The 21,460-nt window shown below is 37.9% G+C and overlaps 2 protein-coding genes across 2 annotated transcripts in view; both read left to right on the top strand.

The window, feature by feature from the left end:
• The window catches only part of LOC5576901 (peptidoglycan-recognition protein LC), an 85,351-nt gene that overhangs the window by 8,488 nt on the left and 55,403 nt on the right, over positions 1–21,460 (top strand). The window lies entirely within an intron of this gene.
• On the top strand, positions 6,257–20,218 carry LOC5576181 (peptidoglycan-recognition protein LA). The gene is made up of 5 exons (XM_001655932.3): positions 6,257–6,813; positions 17,245–17,454; positions 17,531–17,763; positions 17,827–18,033; positions 19,537–20,218. The coding sequence occupies exons 1-5, from the start codon at positions 6,657–6,659 to the stop codon at positions 19,729–19,731; spliced, it is 1,002 nt and encodes a 333-aa protein (XP_001655982.2). The 5' UTR covers positions 6,257–6,656; the 3' UTR covers positions 19,732–20,218.

Raw genomic sequence — 21,460 nt, 5'->3', positions numbered from 1 at the left:
GGTTTTTGAGAACTTTCCAAAATGGTTGTTCAAGTTTTCATATTTTGGTAATAGATGGCAACACTGCTCGATTGTAATCAAAAGAACCAATTTTATGGGGGTGTGATATGCAAATACCAATTTTTTTTAAAGATAACGATACCGAATGTTCACCAAAGTTGAAGGAAGTGTTGCGTGCCATACAGTCGGCTGAATAACAAATGTTTATGTGGCTGGCAACACTGTTTAAGAAGAATAAAGAAAAGATTAAAAACCATAAAGCTTGAGCGGAACAGAAAAATATAATGCTAAGCAACATAGCCATAGTCTTCAACTTCAACAGTTTTTCATGAAGGGTTCATAATTTTGTCGTAGCTGGCAACACTGCTTAAGTGAAATCGCGCCACCAGGCAGTACAAGTGTAACATGCAACTTTTGTTTTGCGGATAGCTCAGGATCCTGACCACTTAGAAAGATGGCGTCTTCGGCAAAGTTGTTCAGTAGCTCAAGCACTATCATTATAAAAGTTATGAAATTCAAAATTTTGCCACAAGGCGGCGCTAGTGAGCATAGAACTTTTGTTTTGCGGATAGCTCAGGATCCTGACCACTTAGAAAGATGGCGCCTTCTGCAAAGTTGTTCAGTAGCTCAAGGACTATCATAATTCTAGCCAAGAGATTTAAAATTTTGCCACCAAAGTTGTTCAGTAGCTCAAGCACTATCATTATAGAAGCTATGAAATTCAAAATTTTGCTACCAGGCGGCGCTAGCGAGCATAGAACTTTTGTTTTGCGGATAGCTCAGGATCCAGACCACTTAGAAAGATGGCGTCTTCGGCAAAGTTGTTCAGTAGCTCGAAGACTATAATTATTCTAGCCAAGAGATTCGAGATTTTGCCACCAGGCGGCGCTAGTGAGCATAGAACTTTTGTTTTGCGGATAGTTCAGGATCCAGACCACTTAGAAAGATGGCGGCTTCTGCAAAGTTGTTCAGTAGATCAAGGACTATCATTATTCTAGCCAAGAGATTCGAGATTTTGCCACCAGGCGACAATAGTGAGCATAGAACTTTTTTTTTTGCGGATAGCTTAGGATCCATACCACTTAGAAAGACATCCTAGCCGCAACAGGCGTCTTCGCCAAAGTTGTTCAGTAGCTCAAGTCCAGGTCGGACTCGATTATCCGGAGCATCGATTATTTTCACTCCGGATAATCGAATCCTCCGGATAATCGAATTACTAAGAAAAAAATTGAAATTTTCGATAAACGAACATAAATATTATCTCTTTCTGCTGTTTTATTTATATGATACGGTGGCCTAGCCAGAAATTATTTCTAATGACAGTAGGGGTCTTTACAAGAATTTTTTTTTTGATAGCTCTGGATTATGACCACTTAGAAAAATAACGTCTTCGACGTTGTTTACTAGTTCAAGGACTATCATTATTCTAGTCAAGAGATACACGGTTTTTCCACCAGACAGCCATAGTGAGCACGATTTAGAGTGAGCCCTAAACTGGAGAAGTAGTAGGCAATCGTTTTTGATCTTCTTATTTCAAGCTTTCTGCTAGTGCACAAAGTCAAAATAAAAAGTACACTGCTGTTGGATGTTTTCCTCGCAAGATTTGTACCTTTGAAGTTTCAGTGCAATCTTAGAAGTTGATTCCAAACTGTTTCACCTTAAAAGCCCATTCCCGAATTTTGTAACGCTAAAAGAGGCAAAAATGTTGTGGGTGGTTGTCCTCAAAATGCTACAACCCATACACAATATATAGAACTTCAATACCAAAAATAGTACGAAAGGGGTGGGTAGGTGTCAAAAATGGCATTTTTTGCAGTGAAATTTATGATGAACCCTTGAACTGCAAGATAGCCCACTGAGCTGATATACAGGCACTGTCTCAGAAAGAATGAGAAGAAGATAGTTGCCAACAAGATATTTCGAAAGAATAGCTGACATACAAAAGAAGGGTTTATTAGAGATGCATTCTTGCCCGCAAAACAAGATTCTACACTGTATCACATACTATTCGGGGTAGTGGCGCTCGGGGTAGTGACACATTCGGGGTAATGGCGTTCGGGATAGTGGCGTTCGGGGTAGTGGCGTTCGGGGTAGTGGCGTTCGGGGTGATGGGATAAAGCCGTTGAAAATAGTTGTGGGTGAAAGTTGTTAGTAGTTTTGCCTGCAAAATCCATAGCAGAAATCAGGAGAAATTCTTGGTGCACATTCAGTGGATTCTTTGCAACAACCGTGGTGTATCCCAGATGGATTCAGTGGCAGAAGCCTAGAGTTTTGGCAGAATCCAAATATTAACGAGATTTTTTTTCATGATGCAATTATTAATTGAGTATGGGGGACTTGAAAATTTGCGCCAAATGATCCATTGGCCAATAATAAACCAATAAAAAATATATCAGAACAAATGTGATGTAGTTATGTATAGTTAGAATGATATTACTCTTATTCTTATTATTTTGAAAGTTTTAAAATAAAAAAAAACTTTATTCATCAAATTATTATCACAAATATTTAAACAATAGTTCACACTAAATTTGCAAATGTCGACACCGTTTAGGATATCATCAGAATTTCTTTAGAATTTGTGGTGTGAACTTCTCCAACGACTTCTATAGAAGCTCCTCTAAATTGTAAACAACAATTTCTGCAGAATTTCTTTCAGTAGATTACTGCAGGATCTCATCCAAAGATGTTTGTCTACTCGAATGTTCCTCCAGTAGTTCATGAAATTGTTTTTTAGAATGAACCGATGCACAATTCACTAATTTGACGTTTGAGCGGTGCCAAATTCACTCGTTACCATGGCCACATAAATAACACGGCACCGCTCAAACGTCAACGAGTGAACACGTGCATATGGACCAATTCTCTGAATTAATCAAGGCTTACTTCCTTCACTTCCTCTATGCATTCGTCTAGGATATTTCCTTAAAATTTCAACAGAAATTCCCCTCAAATTCTGAGAAACAATTGATTACTCTCTGAAAAAAAATCATGAGCGTTCCTCCTGTAGTGTTGTAGCTGCGTTTTTTATTCCTAAACAATCCTTGGCATAATTCCTGAAATAATCTCTCAAGTGGTTTCGGGTGTAACACTTGAAATAACTGAAGACGGAATATCTTAAAGATGCATAAGCCGGTAGCCATGCAAAATAGTGGAATTGAAGGCCTGCTCCAAGTTCCTTGACCTGAAATTTTCAACACCGCTTAAAAACATTTTTATTTTTCTAATGAAAAAAATACAGTATTTTGGAAAATATGAAAATTATGAATTTAATTTAAAATTTGATTGACAAACTTGTTCGTCTAACCAAATTGAAGAATTTGGTTGAGTACGTATTGATTCGTATTGCCCGAAAGCTTCTAATTTCAAACACCGGCTGTAAATTATCCAGAAATTCTTATTTTATCAATGATTATGAATGCAGAATGTAAGAGACGTAATAATCATGGATTTCAAGAGAAAAAATTGGAATATAATTCAAAAATACCGTCAAAAAAGCCAAGTTTCCGTCGAAAGCATCTGGAAATTCGATGCAGCGCGGTATATTACTCTTAATATTTATATTTTTTTTCTACAATTCTATGATGGTTCTATGAAATCCTCGGGAATCAACACATTGTTAACCGGATATAGTCAGATCCGTTTGTTGCAAAATATATCTATTCTTTCCTATCAAATTGATGGAATAACAGTCAACTCTCCCTAACTCGATGTTCTGTATCTCGATATTTCCCCTAACTCGATGGAATGCGCGGTCCCTTCAATTTAGCATGCTTTGATACCTCTGTAAGTCGATACCTTTCTAACTCGATGCTTACCCCTCTAAAGCGATATTTTCATGAAAAGTTCCAAATGCCCTCCAAATGTTAATATATTTAATGAATTTGAATATTATGATTAAATTGGTAGTAGAATTGAGGCTTTCTGTCCATTTCTGAGCGATCAAATTTTCAATTTTTTCAGTCCGTTAAAAAAGTGTGATATGGATAAATGCGGTAAAATTGCATTATTTTCCATGGTAAAATTACTATTTAGGATGTATTTTTGCAAAATAATGAGAAGTTTGAAATATGAAAAATATGTGTTCTGTATCTTGATACCTCCCCAATACAATGGTCCCTTCAATAGCGAGTAAGGGAGAGTTGACTGTACTATCGGAAATATTTATAATTTATCCGAAAATTTGAAGTATTTGCTTGAAACTGGTTGTAATATTCCCCGATTGACCCCTTCAATTATATCATAGACCTGGATAGGATCCCTCCTTATTGCTGGATTTCTAGTATTGCGAAGGCAAACTCGCAAACATAGCTAGCTCATTTATCAAAAAAGTCCAAAGCTACACCGATTTCAGTGTAGCTTTCGACTATTCTGAATATGAGGAAGATTGCAAAGATGGCTGCAAATATGTACTGGGTCCGAAAATCAATATGGACAGTCACGATTACAAGTTATGCCCAGAAAAGTCAAAGAAATTTTCAAATTTTGGACTATAGATACCGGAAATCCTGAAGCATCTTCAAATATTCTAAAATAAAATCACAGAAATGCTTTCATGAGTCTATGGATTTACTACTCGTCATAGCTTCAACCCTGATGACTCTGGAATCATTCGTGTAACTACGGAACGAACAACACACATTCAACCAGACAACTGTCCGTAGCTCACGACTTTCGGCTTATGGCGTTTTCCACGTTCCACCAAATGCATCCGTTCTCATTTCCATCGTCAATGACTGGACAAACTCAACAAATACGAAGGAGGCGGCCAGTACATGGTACACATATGATGCGCGCAGAATCAACGCTACCGTCGTCGCACAGAGGTCCAGTTTTGTTAAAAGATGGCAAAAACCAAACTTCGATACACATAGTCGAACATTCAACTACAATACTAGATTGTTAAGAACACATGAAAAAAAATGTTGTGTTTTTACCCTAAATAGGTGCATATGTCCAAAAATCCTTAATTTTTCATTTTAAACTCAACTGTTTCAGCTTCACCAAAACTCGTGCAAACTTAGTTTTCAATATAAGATTTTCTGGTCGTTAGCTTATTTTAATCTTGATTCAGCATTCCCAAGAGCAAGTTCATTTGTATCTATCGTTTACCCTATTAAATAACCACTTATTATTATTGTAACTGCGTCAAATAATAAAAGGACACCTTCTTAATATCGTGCAAAACGCCTCTCGCGGAGATATCTTGCTCAAATGCTCTTTTATGCTTATGGAATCGATTGGACATCCTCTTGCCTAAGTTTGCCTAACCATTCATTTCTTTAAAAAGTGAAGAGCCTTAAAATGTATTAACCCGTATAGGCCTGAGTGAAAGCAAATATTCTGAAACCCTCATTGCTCAGCGAATTCTTAATGGATTCAAATGATTTTTTGTCAGTATACTGGCACACATATCTACTTTCTAGAACTGGACAGAGGAACGCGGAAATATTCATGTTGCCGGAGTTATTCCGGTGGGTCACTGGGTCAGGTCGGGTGAAAAGGGTACGGTACGTTTGTGCCCCTGGAGGTAGGCAAATTTCAAGTCACAGATAATTTCCGGGGTCGGCTATAATGTGGTCACTATATGACGGAATTTTACGAAAATTGCATCAGTGTAAACCTTTTGAGAAACGATTGACTTGGATAACTATGAGTTTTGCATTTGATTGATCCTGCAAATGACCATTTTCGGGTCCCGGGGAGCCTCAAGCTTACGATAAAGTGCCCAATTTGTATCTGAACATCTGTGCCAAGATGGGAACGCATTTTAGTGCACAATCATGTTTGATTTTTACTTTCCGAGAATTGAAACGGTTTAGTATCCAACAAATATATAGCCATTAGGTCCGAATGGTGACATCCGGTATATTTGAAACGATGCAAAACTCTTCTTTTATAATGTAGAATATCAGATCTTAATGATTTATGCAAATTAAAGTGATTGTCGTTGCGAATAAATAAAGATAACTTAGCATGTCGAAAAATAAGCCTTTTTTTACCCGACTTCACCCAGTGATCCACCGTAATAACTCCGGCTAAAGGCACCCAAAAAATCGTGACTATGCCCAATAAAGAGTCAGCATTACTGAAATATGTTCTACAACACTAGTTATGATCAAAACTTGTAAATAATGGGAAAGCGTAGTTTTTGACATAAGTATTTAAATCTGGACCACTGTGTGTCGGACACTACGCAAAAGCACGAGATTCGTAAGTATTTATCAACGCGCTTATGTGCTGGATTAACTAAACAAACAGTCGGCGAGGCGTCACTCGTTAGTCGACCGTCGATCAGAATGGTCCCAAACTGTGACCGAAAAGTTATCACAGGCCTACTCATAACTGAAGAAGCACACCAAACAGCTGACGAACACGTGAATGAATTGCCATCAAGTCAAGTGTAGCGTGACATACTCTACGAACTAACTGACCGTTGTTTGAAGTGCCATCGCCGAATAGGGAATAGCTAATTCAATTTAAATGGCAAACTCCGCTATCTGCTACATTTTATAATCCCTAAATCCATCAGTGAAGTGAAAGTCGCGGCTCACCGTTGAAGCAATGGTAACATAGCCGGCTCAGTGAAGAGTGTTTAGTTTAAAAACAAGTGATCCCTAATTGAGAAGTGATACTCGTGGAGCTTCCAGTGAATCATGAAACTGCTTCTGAAAATTCATAACAAGGAACGCAATCATCTCAATCAGCAGCGGAAACGTAAATACTACCGTCGAGTATCAAAGTCGTCATCCTCCACAAGCGGCAAGAATTCATCATGTGCAGTGTCATCGGAAGCCAGTTACATAGCTAGATGTAGGTCTCATTGCCGAAGCTGCTTGAATTTCCTGTAACCTAGCAGCCAATGCATCTTTGAATCAATCTCCAAAAAGAGCGATAAATTTCTTTGGAGAAAATTCCATTTGTAGAGCGGTGTTTGAAATTGTAGCTACAGTAGTATTTTTAGCCTATGTTTACACGTTTCATTAGCTGCTACGTATATTGAAGTTGGTATTGTTTTTGAAACTGTAGTGAGGCATAATGAAATGTAAAGATACATGAATTGATTTACAAAATTTGACACGTTAGTGAGTAGTTCAAAATGCGATTGATAGTGTCATCACACTTCATATCTTAGACAGATATATACCCAACTAGCAGCTGAAAGGTTCTAAATAATTTTGCACGAAAACCTAACATGCATTGTATAATATCATTATATATACAAAAAATATAATGTTCTTATACAAAATTTGTGTTGAAACCATACATTTTCTATATTAATTTCGAATCATACAATACTGGACAGCACAAAGTACGCATTGGTCATAAAATCTGTAAATCTTTGTAACAATCGCAATGGATTATTTTATTCGGTATTCGGCCATTTGGCCGAATGCCGTTTGGCCGAATGATGTTTGGATCAACACCATTTGGCCGGATGCCATCGGCATTCAACCAAACGACCCGTTCGACCAAATTACGAACAAAAATAATTAAATTGCTACAACGCTAATTTGTAGGATTCATAAGTGTGAGCCAATAACTGATAGGCTAATGAATTTGTTAATTTTTGTGACGTTACGAGACGCCAAGTTTGTCGCTATAGAAATCTCCAAGAGAATAATATAATGAATTGTTAATAGTTGCAAACCCCGCAAATCGCGTCAAGACTCAGACCTTGGTCCGTCTCTGGGTTACCAATGTTCTCGTCAGTATTTTTTTCTTCCTTTTTTGTGCAAGTTTGGGATCACGATGTGAGTTTTCTTAGGGCCCAAGTAGCCATAGCGGTAAAAACGCAGCTATTCAGCAAGCCATGTTTATATACCTTTGTGTGAATCTCACCGGTTGAGAATCTTCTTGGGTTGCAATTTTTTTCGATTTCTCATGGCGTAGAATATCTACTTGCTCGACAAACGATTTGTTGTCTTTTTCTGTTGGGAATGGACGACTGCGTGATCTTTTGTGAATTACCCGTGTCCTTCGTTTAGTGCATGTAGTTCTACTTCATTACTACCGAGGAGGAATGAAATAGGGTAATGGTAGATGAATTTTGGATTCTTCAAAGAAATGATTTTTTTTTCGGAAGCCCAGACAGCCGTAACGGCATATCCCGGGAATCCCGGGACAAAAATCCCGGAAAATCCCGGGATCTAAACAATCCCAAATCCCGGGATATTTTCGAAAATCCCGGGATTTCCCGAAATTTCATGTTAAGCTAGAAAATTCTGTTGTATTTTTACATATAACGGCACATAACAAGCAACATGTTTTTTTTTGTAACTATTCATGCAAGAATGTATTTTAGTTATTGCATTCAGCTTACTCTCTAAGAGTTTTTCTGACATTTAAGACCACTTATGCTTAAACTTGTGTTTTTGTTACGTAATATTCAACTGTATGTTTGCTACGTAATATTCAATAAACTATAACAGGTTTCTCTACGGTGTGTTCCATTTGTCAACAATTGATTTGATGGTGGATTTTTTTATCTTCCCGTAACAGTTTCAATTTTCCCGGTGTACCTTATACTTACCCTGGTCTAACGTGACTCTAAAACGCCTAAAATGGCTGTTATGCCAATCATTTAAACAGAGCTGCTCAACCTTTTTGGTTCTTTTTCAACATAAATTGTTGGTGCGTTCGCAAGGTAAACCAATATGAACAAACTTAGTCTCAAAAGAAAACTTGTTAGTATATCTGTGTATTAGAGATATATAGTCTACCAAGCTTTCATTTGCTCTATTTTGCTCATATCGATTTATTCTTGCGAACGCACCAACAATTTATGTCGAAAAAAAAAGCAAAAAAGGTTGAGCAGGACTTATTCAAAAGCATGAAGATTTCATATGACACAACAATCTAAATAAATTGCATGATCATAAGAGTAGATTTTTATACATTTCTTGGTAAAATTTGAGAGTGATTGGTATTACCACCTTGTGCATCACGATTAATTTTAGATTCATATTAACTTAAACAAATGATCATTAACTTCGATTGCAGACAGGTGAAATTTTGATGAATGAAATCTAAGATTGCATTGTTTTTTTCCTCAAAGAAGTCAACTTCACCTTTAAAAACAGGTTCGGTTTTTTATGAAACTACTCTATAGAACTAAACATTGTTCCAAAACCCGCTCTGATTGTTCTATAGCCGTTTTGAAAGCATTTGATTTTAGTCCCGGGATCCCGGGAAGTCCCGGGATTTTTTAAAATAAAATCCCGTATCCCGGGATTTTTTCAAGTCCGGGAAATAAGACCCTCTAGCTGAGGGTCGTGGATTCAAATCCTACCATTCGAGGATCTTTCCGTTAAAGGATTTTTTCTTGAGTTCCCAGTCAATGAACATGTAGAGAAAAACTTCCTCTATGATAGAAAAAATGCTCACATGGCTACACATGGGTCGAAAATAATTCAATTACGAAACACTGTTTTTCATTATTTTGGACACCCCAATACATTTTGGACCCTCAAGGTACATATTTTAAGTTCGATTGTAGAAAATATCTGAGATACTGTTTGTTTAACCTTCATCCAGCCAACATACTTTTCACCAGAGTTGCGCAATAGGGTAAATGTTCCAATAGTGGAGGTACTAAGCACGGTTCAACTTCATTTAACCCCTCAAAATTTAAGTAGCGCAATGAATGTACATATTATTCTTGTAACGGGAAGTAACGACCGTTCACTTAATGAGAAAATTGATTCCATCGCAGTAACCATCGGGATGACAGTAAAAAATAATACCTCCACTATTGGTACTCCGTTCCTTTAGTTGAGGTAAATTTTTAATTTGTGTTCCTTTAGTTGCGGTATCCGTTGTTATCTTATGGGATCCTCCATTATAGGAACACTTTGCCGCAACTATTGGTACAAGCGATGAAAAGGGTAAGCACTTTTACTGGTATTTCATCAACTTCGAAGGAATTTCAATTATATTTTCAACTGTTTCAGGTATCAACAAGCCAACATAACGATTAACAGTGCTTTTGCAGCACCGGATCTGTTTCAAATTCAATGAAACCAGCATTCAAGTCAGTACCGCAACTATAGGAACACCCACAACCATTAGATCACTTACCCTATCTTTCATATCAGCTAATGGCTGATGTACGAAAACTATCAATATCAATTACAAACTATCAATATCACTTTGATCTGACAACCAACAGCACTGATGCAACATCGCACTCTAGATCATAATCACTGCAGGATGAGTGACAACGTGGTAATTATCCACACTATTAATGTTTTTCAGTGACCAACATACAGTTCCAATCCATCTGCAGCACTATTAAGAATATCGTACTGATAAATTGCCATTTTATTTGCTTAATTTAAGGCTAAATTTAACCCAACAGTGATATCCATAGTCTATCGCCATCAATGCTGGTTATGGAGTGGACAGCAGGATTTTGATGTCAGAAGGAATGATCCGAATTGTATCGCCGTCGGCCTGTACAAATCAGCTAATTTCATGCGTTGATAGTGACAGCAAGCAATTCTGCTTTTCACATGCAAAAAACACACTAAAATGTGCATAAATTGTTTGTTTCTGGATTGATTTTGTTGAAATTTTCAGAACTTCCCGAAAAACTCTTCTAGTTTATGGTCCTGGAAACTGGGGAATATGGTCTAAGTGGTTCCGGAGATATTCCGGCTTGTTTTGGGGTCGCAAAAATGGCCACATAATCCATTCAATGGATATTGTTACCGCTTGTAACAATAAGACTGTTAGTTTGTAAGTTTTTGTTCTTCCTATTATTATTATTTGCATGTCATCCGTTTTCAAATTTAAATTAAACATAATGCCTTACACATACCCCTATATTTAGTACACTACATTACCACAGTACACTACACGAAAATCTGCTGGAAAAAATAGGACAGTTAGAGTTCAGTGGAAGAGAGAGAAAATAAGGGGAAAAGAGGAGAGTTAGTCAGACCCTGAGACGAGACTCGCGAAGACGACCTTCTTTTTCTGTGATTGCTAAGTTTTTTCTTATTCGACTTTGTATTTATACCAATCATGCGCAAGCCGTTCAAGCTTTCACATGAACATCTCAGCAAAAAATGATTGCGTTTGCATCACACTGAATCATAAATAGCCTTTTGAGTGAAATTTCATGCCTGCATACTAGACCTATTCATATTTTCGAAAAATGTCTGGAAACTCCCCAGTCAACCAATACTTTGATTTTTCATTGCGAAATGAACTTCTGGCCATAATTTCATTCAATTTAGAGTATATTTAGTTGTGCTTCAAATCAGTAATTATAAAGCGCATTTGTAAATCCACTGTGGGTGAGCCAAGAGCACCACCGTGAGCTTCAAGGAATACAAAAAATGAACACGTTAGCACTGCCTTTTCTCAGTCGATGATGATGATTGTTTACAAATCGTTCTAAATGATCAGTGAAATGCGATCAAAACAATCATCACCCGGAAAGAAAAATTGACTTTCAAATAGTGGTAATAGCAAGTGGTTTTGATTTTCCACATGCTAGTTATGATTTTTCAAACTCTGAAATAAGCCCAAAAACACATTTTCAACTTGAAGCATACTGAAATCGTTATCAAATGAGCTGAAAATTGTTGTTGGCATGAGAATTCCGAATACTGCTTGACCGGTAGATTTCCAGGCATTTTTTAAAATATGAACAGGTCTACTGCATACGTTGCAGATCTTAGAAATAACTATTCTTGTGTTTAGATTTATCAGCAACTTCGGAAAAAAAAACTGCTCCCCCAACTGAGTATTTTAATAACAGTTTATTGTGAATACAATACTTTTCACTTTTGCAGCCGTAAAAACGGCGGGCTGCATTTGACGTTTCGTGACAGCGGAATCTGGGCTGCATATGACGTTGATATTTTTCCTCTTCGCGAGTCTCTCTCAGGTCAGATCTATTGAACGATAGAGGGAGCAGTAGGCGCTAAGGAAATGACTCGCTCTACTTTTGAAGAAGACCTCAGCGAAAGCAGTCGTTAAACAAGATTAAAGTTTATTAAAGGAAAAAAGTTTGAAGAAGTTTAAGGAGAAGTTTCACCTTCACACCTTTTCGGCGTGGAAGCCAGTGACGAACCACGGAAGCGATCCAAACGTGCCTGGGATCCAACCCATCCCCCCCTCAGAACAGGTCCAGCGACCTAGAGTACCCTGAAGAGTCAACACGCTATCCTTCGACTCCAGAGCTGATATGCTCCAAGTTTTCCAGCAGAAACCGGCCGGTATACAAGAATAGTGCAAGTATAACACACCACACTCACCCACACAGCACTGTAAAGTTTAGGCAATAAAAGTTGAAATTGTACCCCATTAGTTTATTAGTTACACCACCAGTTCATCCGCTAGGTTCTTTTTTTAATCTGTTATATATCGAGATCTTGAATGAATGATAATTCATCTGCTAGGTAACGCTAGTAACAATATTTCTTCAATTTTCTATGTATTGATAAAGCTTATTTGTTCGGCAAAGTTTTTCGATTTTGGCAACACGGAAATACATACATACAATCGATTTGATCATGGGTCAGTCAACAATTCTGTTAATATCAATATTTCTGAGGGCCATTCATGTTTGAAATAGGTAAATTTAATTCGTGGTAATTATCACGACGATAGAAGGCAATGTATATCTGACGGTAAAAAAAATCTGAATGAGAATTCATTCACTGGAAGGTTGTTGTCTACAGCATAGCATAGCATAGCATAAACTGACTGTACATGTCAATGGTTGCTACTCCGTGATTGATCCGAACCGGTAAGAATTGCACTTCGATCCAAATGAATAAGGGATGGGATTTTCCGCATATTCTCGAAGCGCAATTTTAGCAGCTCTCATATTATTGATCAATAACGGCGCCGGCCAAGTCCTTACAGTCAGTTGGGAAGGGTAAGGAACGTTATTGTGTAATGATCGTTGCTTCTAAAGACCGAGAATACCTCTGCATCTCCACAATCATTACGGGACAGGTGTGGTTAGTGAGGGAGGAAAAAGATCTGGGAGTCACCTTTGGTCGGTGATGCGATCCATGGATTAGGAGGGAAAATAAAAAAAAATAGATGAAAACTAGTGTTGCATTTTTGTATCGCAGTAGCAAATATATTGAAAGAAATTATAAAAAAGTCGACATTCATAATATCGAACTATTCAAAGGTTATTTTTAGTAATGACGAAGACAGAAAGGATTGTGTATTTTAAAAGTGTTTGTAACAGAAATAAGGGTATTGTCGACACATGTAATGACGAACCATTCAAAGTATGTTTGAAAATTAAAATAAAATCAAAAAAAAAAGTTACGTTGCAACAAAAAATAATATCTTACGTCGACATTCATAATGTCGAACTATTCAAAGGTTATTTTGACCAATGACGAAAACATAATGGTATATTAAGTTTAAATGAAACGCGAAAAAGTCGACACTTGTAGTGACGAACCATTCATAGCTTGTTTGAAAATAAAATAAAAGCTACTTATATCAACGATAAAAATGAATTATCATAAGCATGAAACGATCTCACCAGTACTTTATCCTCGGCTGAACACGAAGCTTTTCGCTTTTGATCAACACGAACCGAACACGATTGGTCTTGGCTCCGTTGCGCGTCCCACCAGAACATGCAACCGAATCAAAAGACCACGCACTATTGTCGATTTTTTTTCCGCACTCGCATTTGTTTTGATTCCGTCGCGCGTTCCATCGGAACACGCAACCAAATCAAAAGACCACGCGCTCTACTCTTGCCCTCGCAAAGCACTACCCAATCGAACGAAGCCATCGAAAACACACTCCGAGCGAGCGAAAATGAATCGGACTGCCTACGCAAAGCACTGGGCAAACGAACGAAGCCAGCGAAAATACACTCCGAGCGCGCGAAAATGAATCGGACTGCTTGAGTCTTCGCAAAGCACCTCTATTTAATCTTTCTTCACTTCACATTTACCATAAACCTTCCGTTGCTGATCCCACTCAAGTCACCGATCATTCGAAACGATTATTATATTTTATCTTAGTTCCACCCTAACACAACATCGTTGTATGCAGCTCTTTTTTTCGCTTTTCATTCTATATACACTTTCCCCAAACACATTCCCCCCTATTCGGCTCCGTAATGCCTAATGGCGCATGAGCCTTAAATAAAGAGTTAATAAAAAAAACACATTCTCAATCTGGGTACTCACTCTCAGTTCTCGCTTCCTTACGTTTTCTCTCGTTCTCCCCAAATACACGCACACTACAAACGTTCCATCTCTCAAAACTTCTATAATTTTTCTTCTTTTGTTATATTCAGTTTGATGCGGTTATGGTTCATGAAAACCGCCAAACACACGATTTCTACCATCGATAAATTCAATCTTTGCCAATCCAAATACCAAGCCGTCTCACTCGCCTCGACATTCCAGTGCAACTTCGAAACGCACACCAACACCAAGCTGTGCACACCCGATTATTCCATTGTTTTTTGTCCATATCAAAATATCACTTTTCGTAACTTTTAAAGAAATCGACACTTTTCCCACGACCCAACTGCTGCATACCCACCGCCTAAATTTCCACTGCACTAAAAATCATGACAATTTTTTTTTCAATACCGCTTAGATTCACTTACACTTGCACTTGCCCACGCACGAGAATCACGTTTGATGCGCACGGTGTTCACGGTACAAGTAGGCGTAGAAGGGCAGTTTTCTTCTCTTAGGGGGGTCCGTAGCCTTGAGGTTACGCTTTCGCTTCATAAGCGGAAGGTCATGGATTCAATTCCCAGCCCCTCCAAAAAATAACCCGTCTAGCCACCAGAAGACGCCGCACGGAGGACCGTGCTTAGGAGGGGAGCACATCCATCCTCCGTCAGTTTCAGACGGTGACTGAGACAAACTGACCCACTTCGCAGGCAGCTAGCCTCAAACGACTCAGGAACACGGCAAAACGAACCACCGCGAGAGCAATTGACTATGGCTTATGGAAATCGATTGGACCAACAGCAGAGCACTCTCCTACCTGCTCGGTGTGAGAGCAAAAGAGCAGAAGAGAGTGAAAGCAGATGTAAATATAGATTAGTTAAAAATAGAACTGTATCGGTAAGGAAGATACAGATAAAACTGATTCCGGCACAGTAGTGGCCACGAGCACGGAGTGCCTTAAAAAAAAAAAAAAAAAAAAGTTTTCTTCTCTGCTGCTGTTGAGCTCCAATACACGTCGCAGCAAACACTTGCGCACGCGTACAGCCAGAGAAGCCTGCATGATAACACCAACTGCACAGCCACACACACACCACCGCAACTCTCTCACCTACTTGCTCAATGCGGTCTGTCATAGAGAGAAAAAATACATGGCTGGACACAAACTCTGATCAACTTTGAAACCCTCAATATAACTTTTTTCATCACTTTTACCAAAAGAGTTCACAATATTCCACTAGCTCACATTCCATTTCACAACCCGGATACACTTTTTGTTTTAAAATTGACAGAAAACAAGCACTTTTCAAAGAATAACTCGCAACACGATAAGATGTTCAACCAACTTTTGGCAGTGCAACCAGGCCCTCCTCACTGGAAGGTTGTTTTCTACAGTATATATTTCTAGACTGAGATGGTAGGATTTTTGCTATACTTCAATCCTGATAAATTCCTAATATTTTTAGAATAGACTACCGGCTACGCTAATACTTACAGTGGATCAAAATAATTTAAATCGTTTCATTTTTTATAGAGAAGGATATTTCACAACAAATTTCTCGAAAATCAAAACTTTTGTTTTAAGAAAAACATTTGTGAGGATTTATGTTTTTCTCCATTATGTACAACCGGAGCTAAAAATTTGTTTCTAATATTTTTCAATATCGTGAAATAGTTTATTAGACGAATTGTATATACATTATTGGTCAAATAAAATGCACCAAAGCCGTTTTCCTATACAAAATGATCAACTTCAGAGAGCTATATCTCCGCCGTTTCTCAACCCATTCTTTTCATTTTTTCTGTGACGAACTATAAATTATCTTGGCATTTAATTCTTCTTAATAAATACGGTGGCGCAACTAACCAACCTGCAATCGAGAGCTCAAAATTGAAAAGTCAATAACGGCGCCGGCCACGTTCTTACAGTCATCGGGGAAGGGAAGAAATGTTAGTTAGACAACCATTGTTACACGGATAAAAATCTGATCCCCACACCATGATTTACAAATCATGAAATTCATAAATTGGTTAGGTCATGATATCAGGATCACAAATCATGGTTCCTGGAGTCATAATCATGATTCCTCATAAGCGTAACATCCAGTGTGAAAACACTAAGCGGCGCACTTTGCTTCATCACATTCGTATCGATCACTCTGAATTCAAGATGACGAAGTGGTTGAGTGGTAGAGTACGTGGCTTACAATCGGATGGTTCTTGGCTCGAATCTCAATGTATGCTATTTATAACTTTTTTTTTTATTTTGTCGATCATAAACGGATGCGCGACTCAGCATTTTTGGCATTTGAATCATGATTCCGAGCAATCAGCTACAAAAACCTAACGCGTGTGTTGCGTTACGGCAATCTGACTCATGATATCATGAGTCCAAATCATGGTGTATTTTCATAAGACGAAAACACGCTGGAATCATGATATCATGAGTCATAATCTTGTTTTTGGATTCTGATTTCTACCCGTGTATTAGAGACCGAAGAATCTTCTGCATCTTCATATTTGTCATCGAAAGGATATTCAGTTAGTGGAATAAGGTAAAGATCTGGGAGTCACCTTTGGTTGGTGATGCGCCCAACCAGATTCGCGATATTTTTCGATTAACGTATTGTTCACCGAACAAGTGTCAAACACTAGCAACCCGATTTGCGATACGCGGCACTATTATATCATGCTACGCGAGCGACGCGCAACACGTTTGATCCTGCATCAAACACTACTTCTTGTATCAAATGAGCGGTGTGGAACAAAAACGATTTTTTGAACCACTCTATTGGCCACTCCAAAGCTGTTCATGAACAACAGGTCGACTCATGGAGGATTAACTGTATTCTCAATGATCACCTCAAAAAATATCAAAACTGGATTCTTATTGAAACTTTCATACCAAGATTCTTATATTTCCTGGTTCAATGTGCAATGTGCTTAAAACCACTGAAAGAAACACATAGCCCCATATTTGCACGAGAACGGATTAAATCTAGCCACCGTACGTGACTTTGTCTTATGAATACTAATCCTCATAACCTCTGGTACATTACAGCCGGCAGAAACAACCAAAGCCGAGGACTTCCATCACCGGAGCAATCATCAGCGCTAAGACAGGAACGATATTTCCTCTATGGAGCGCTCATCCTTTTTACTATAATCGCATTCTCTGCAGCATTATATTTCATCATAAACCAGACTCAAAGCAACTCTAGTCCTAGTCAACCGGAGATCCTCTTCGGTAATAATTACGTATCGGGAACTAGTGAGTATTATTACTGTAGATTATTAACAAGAGCTAAGAATTTGTTACGACATAATAACATCAGATTGACTTACAGTTCCCAACCTTGGTAACGGCCATCTAGTCATCGATCGTCAAAACTGGGGTGCCCAAAGCGATACCCGCGGACCGTACCCATTACAACATCCTACACCTTATGTCTTAATTACCCATATCGGCGTCCAGTCAACGCCCTGTATAGATATGTACAGATGCTCGATCAAAATGCGAACTATCCAAGACGCGGCCGTAGCCGAGCTAAATCTACCAGACATCCCCAACAACTTCTACGTAAGATTTGCATAACGAGCTCCAATCATGGACACTTATTCAATTGAAATTCTGTTCCCGTAGCTCGGCGGTGATGGATTCATCTACGTTGGTCGAGGCTGGGATATAGCGAATGCCTACGCCAATCACACCTTGTCGGTATGCTTCATGGGAGACTACATTCGGTACGAGCCGAATGACAAACAGTTCTCCGCCCTTGAACACCTTCTGGCCCACGGAGTCGCTAAAGATTATCTGACGAAGGATTACCAACTCGTGGCACATAATCAGGTACTTATCCGGAGTGCACAATGTTCCAAATAGACAATTTTGCGGGAAAAAGGTCTTAATTTTCACTTTTTGGAGGATTATTAGAATATATATGAACAACAAATCCAGCTCATCAGCTTAATGTTCTTATGAGCACTTCCACAGTTATTAACTGAGAGCTTTCTTTGCCAAAGTTATCATTTTTCGCATTCGTATATCGTGTGGCAGGTACAATGATACTCTATGCCCAGGGAGGGCAAGGAAATTTCCATTACGAAAAGATCCTGGACCGATTGCGAATCGAACTCAGAAACCTTCAGCATGGCTACATTGCTTTGTAGCCGCGGATTTAAAAATTAGACCAATAGTTTCTTCGTCAAAGTTGTGAACACTAACATTTTTTTAAAGTTTGCTAGAAAACGCAATTATATATAGGGGGAGATCCCCCAGTACAGGACACTTAAGCCACTAAATTCATAATTCAAAAAAATATTGATTTAATGGGCTCGTGTTACCCATTTGTGATAAAAATTATCAGTTTTATAGTGTACAAAAATAAATTTGAAAATATAAATATGAATTTTTACATTGCGTTTTGATGATGTATTTTAGTACCGGACACGATCTGGAAATGCCTCCAATTCTGTAAATTTAAACATCATTGAATGTGTACACTTTAGGAATAGTACATAATTACCAATTCAATGCATTTGCAACATTTACAAGAACAATTTGAGTTTTTCTTAGTTTGCAAGATGCCTATCAAAAACCTCTTTCATATATGATGAGAAATAGCACATTTTACGATGTTGTTCTGAATGTTCATTCTTCTTAGTTTTATTGCATGTTCGATACCATGATCGACGAAACCCATGAAAAATGAAAGTATTTTGAGACACTGATGCAATAATTACAACAAATCAAGCTGTCCGAAACTGAGGGACAGGAGGTGCTTAACCAAAATTGTAATTTGTCCATATTTACTTCGATTATGGTACAAAATACATTCATACCATCGAATTAGGATTACGTTCGATCATGCTTGCGGGATCCAAAGTATTTTTTATGTTCAAAATAATTACTAAATAGGCTCAAAATTAAGAAATTACGTCAATTTTTTAAAGATTTTCAAACTTTTGCACTTTTTTAAAAAGGCATGCATATTTCAAGGTTGTGTTATTCTACGCAAATATTAGTCTACATAATAGCTTTCTTTTCTACTAATACACCATTTTGATTGGACTATGATTTCTCAATGTTTCGACTTTGTACGGTATTGGGTGCTGTCCGGCACTGGGGGATCTTCCCCTATTCGTAAAAAAAAACATCCAAATCTAAACTGGAACCCGAATAAGAACCTTAATATCCAAGTTTTTTTAAGAAAATGCGGAATTTAATTACAAACAATTTCTTTAAAGAATTATACTACTAATACTAAAATCAACGAAAACAAAAATAAAAATGTGATTCGGATCACTGTAATTTGTAATAATCCCCATCACTTGTCACATTTTACCATTCCAGACAAGAACAACCAGAAGCCCTGGGCCATACGTATACGATCGGATCTCCAAGATGCCACGATGGTCCCCTTGTGGAACGGCAGGTTATAGTGCATGCGGTGCCGAAATTGGACTGCCAACGGTATGGGCCCAGGATTATCCAAAGAAGAACATCACCAGCAATCATCCTCCAACCACGAATGGAGAAACCGTATGAACGGTATCTGTAGTCGGTGCGAAATAAATCATTTGAGCAAGTGCATCGCGCTTGTATTCGATGTCAGGAGAGCAGACAATCGTTCGTAATCTGTAAAATCAACTACAATAACACTGGAATGGCAAACGGAAACAGACACTTGAAATCGTTAGTTTATACAGTTTGTGTTAGACGTACGCTAACGCTGCATCGTTAGGGCATTGGCACCACTCATGGAAACCACGTGAATTTAAATTGGGAATCTCCAAAAGATGATCTAGATATGATTGAGACTAATTTTTTTTAAAAGGGAACCTGTGACTATGATGTAAGGAATAATGTAATTTAGTATGCTCATATGAATGCAACATATTGTATGCAAATCGATGTATTGTTGAATATATATATTTAAGCTTGGATTTTACGCATGTTGATTTCTCTATGATATGCTCAAATTAATGTATAGGTTGGAAAATACGAATATTATAATAAATTACATGTGAATTTACTTAATCTGTTTCAATACCAAACCATCAATATTGCAAGACCTAAGCAATAAATTATGAGAATCCCAGAAGTAGCTACTTCCCACAAGAGTAATAGTACCTATTGCACATGTGTGACGAAAAGTCCTCATTTAACCTTTACGTTACCGGCCTCCGACAAGGCATTTTCAAACAGCTGCCATTTCGTCATTTCCCATTCGATTTTTTTGAAACTACCGTCAGTTTACTTTAAAAAGGTTTCAGTTGTACTGGGTTCACGAGGGTGCCAAATTCGGGAAATGTAATTATTTTTTATTTATTTCAGCTACAACCCTAAGTTTTTATGCAGAACGTGAGATAATGGTCGATTATCATCATTTCAACATAATTTGAATAAGTGGACTGTTCCGGAACATCGTAGCCGGTTCCGCCAGGACCAGTTTGGGGACATTTCCGAATCATGTCCAAAACATACCGTGCGACGTCTCAATCTTCATGAATTCGGGAGAACATATCAATAAAGGAAGAAAAAACTAAATTTCAATAGATGTGGCCACTCCAGAGCACCTGACACAGGTTCCACGAGAGCCTCTTTGAGGACAATTTCTTCGTGGAAGTACAACGTTTTCCGGTACAACTAGTTAGAAATTAAATTTTCAATGAACATCAAAATAATGAAAGATTGACCAACAAAAATCTTACTTCTCTGTTTTCGTAGTTATCATATGGTCGATTTAAGCGTGTAAAACTACGGATTTCAAATTGATTGGTCATGTAGAGCAGGTGCGTCGCGCAACAATTTTATTTCAAAAAGTGCTTTGCGAGATAAAAAGGCTGAAAACCCCTGCTCTAAAGTAAACTGAAAAATTCTGTTTCTAAGCTTTTCAATGGTATTTTAGGTGGTTTTTCCGTTCAACAGAAGAAATAAAATAATTCGTAAAAGATTGGCTTATTTTTTAGTACCCATACCAATTGTATGAAATGAAATACTGAAAAAAAACTTTAAACGCGTTTTTCTCAAAAGCAGATTTTTGTCACTTCAGAAATCACAGCAACCTGTGAGCGTAGACGGACGTTCAAAAAATGTGGCTGTTATTTTGTAGCGTACAAAAAGTAGAATTTCGTTACGTTAGAGTTCTGGCTTATCATGCATATTTCAAATTTGTACAATTTTTGAAAACACCTGAATTTTGTGCAATGTTTCATCAGTGAAAGTAATATGCTAGAGAAATTGAATAAAGTGGGATAAGCTGAGCTGACCCGAA

This window comes from Aedes aegypti, chromosome 2 (assembly GCF_002204515.2).
Source record: "Aedes aegypti strain LVP_AGWG chromosome 2, AaegL5.0 Primary Assembly, whole genome shotgun sequence".
In the NCBI taxonomy this organism is placed as follows: Eukaryota; Metazoa; Arthropoda; class Insecta; order Diptera; family Culicidae; genus Aedes; species Aedes aegypti.
Note: the sequence above shows the minus strand (reverse complement) of the source record. Positions and strands in the feature narration are given on the sequence as shown.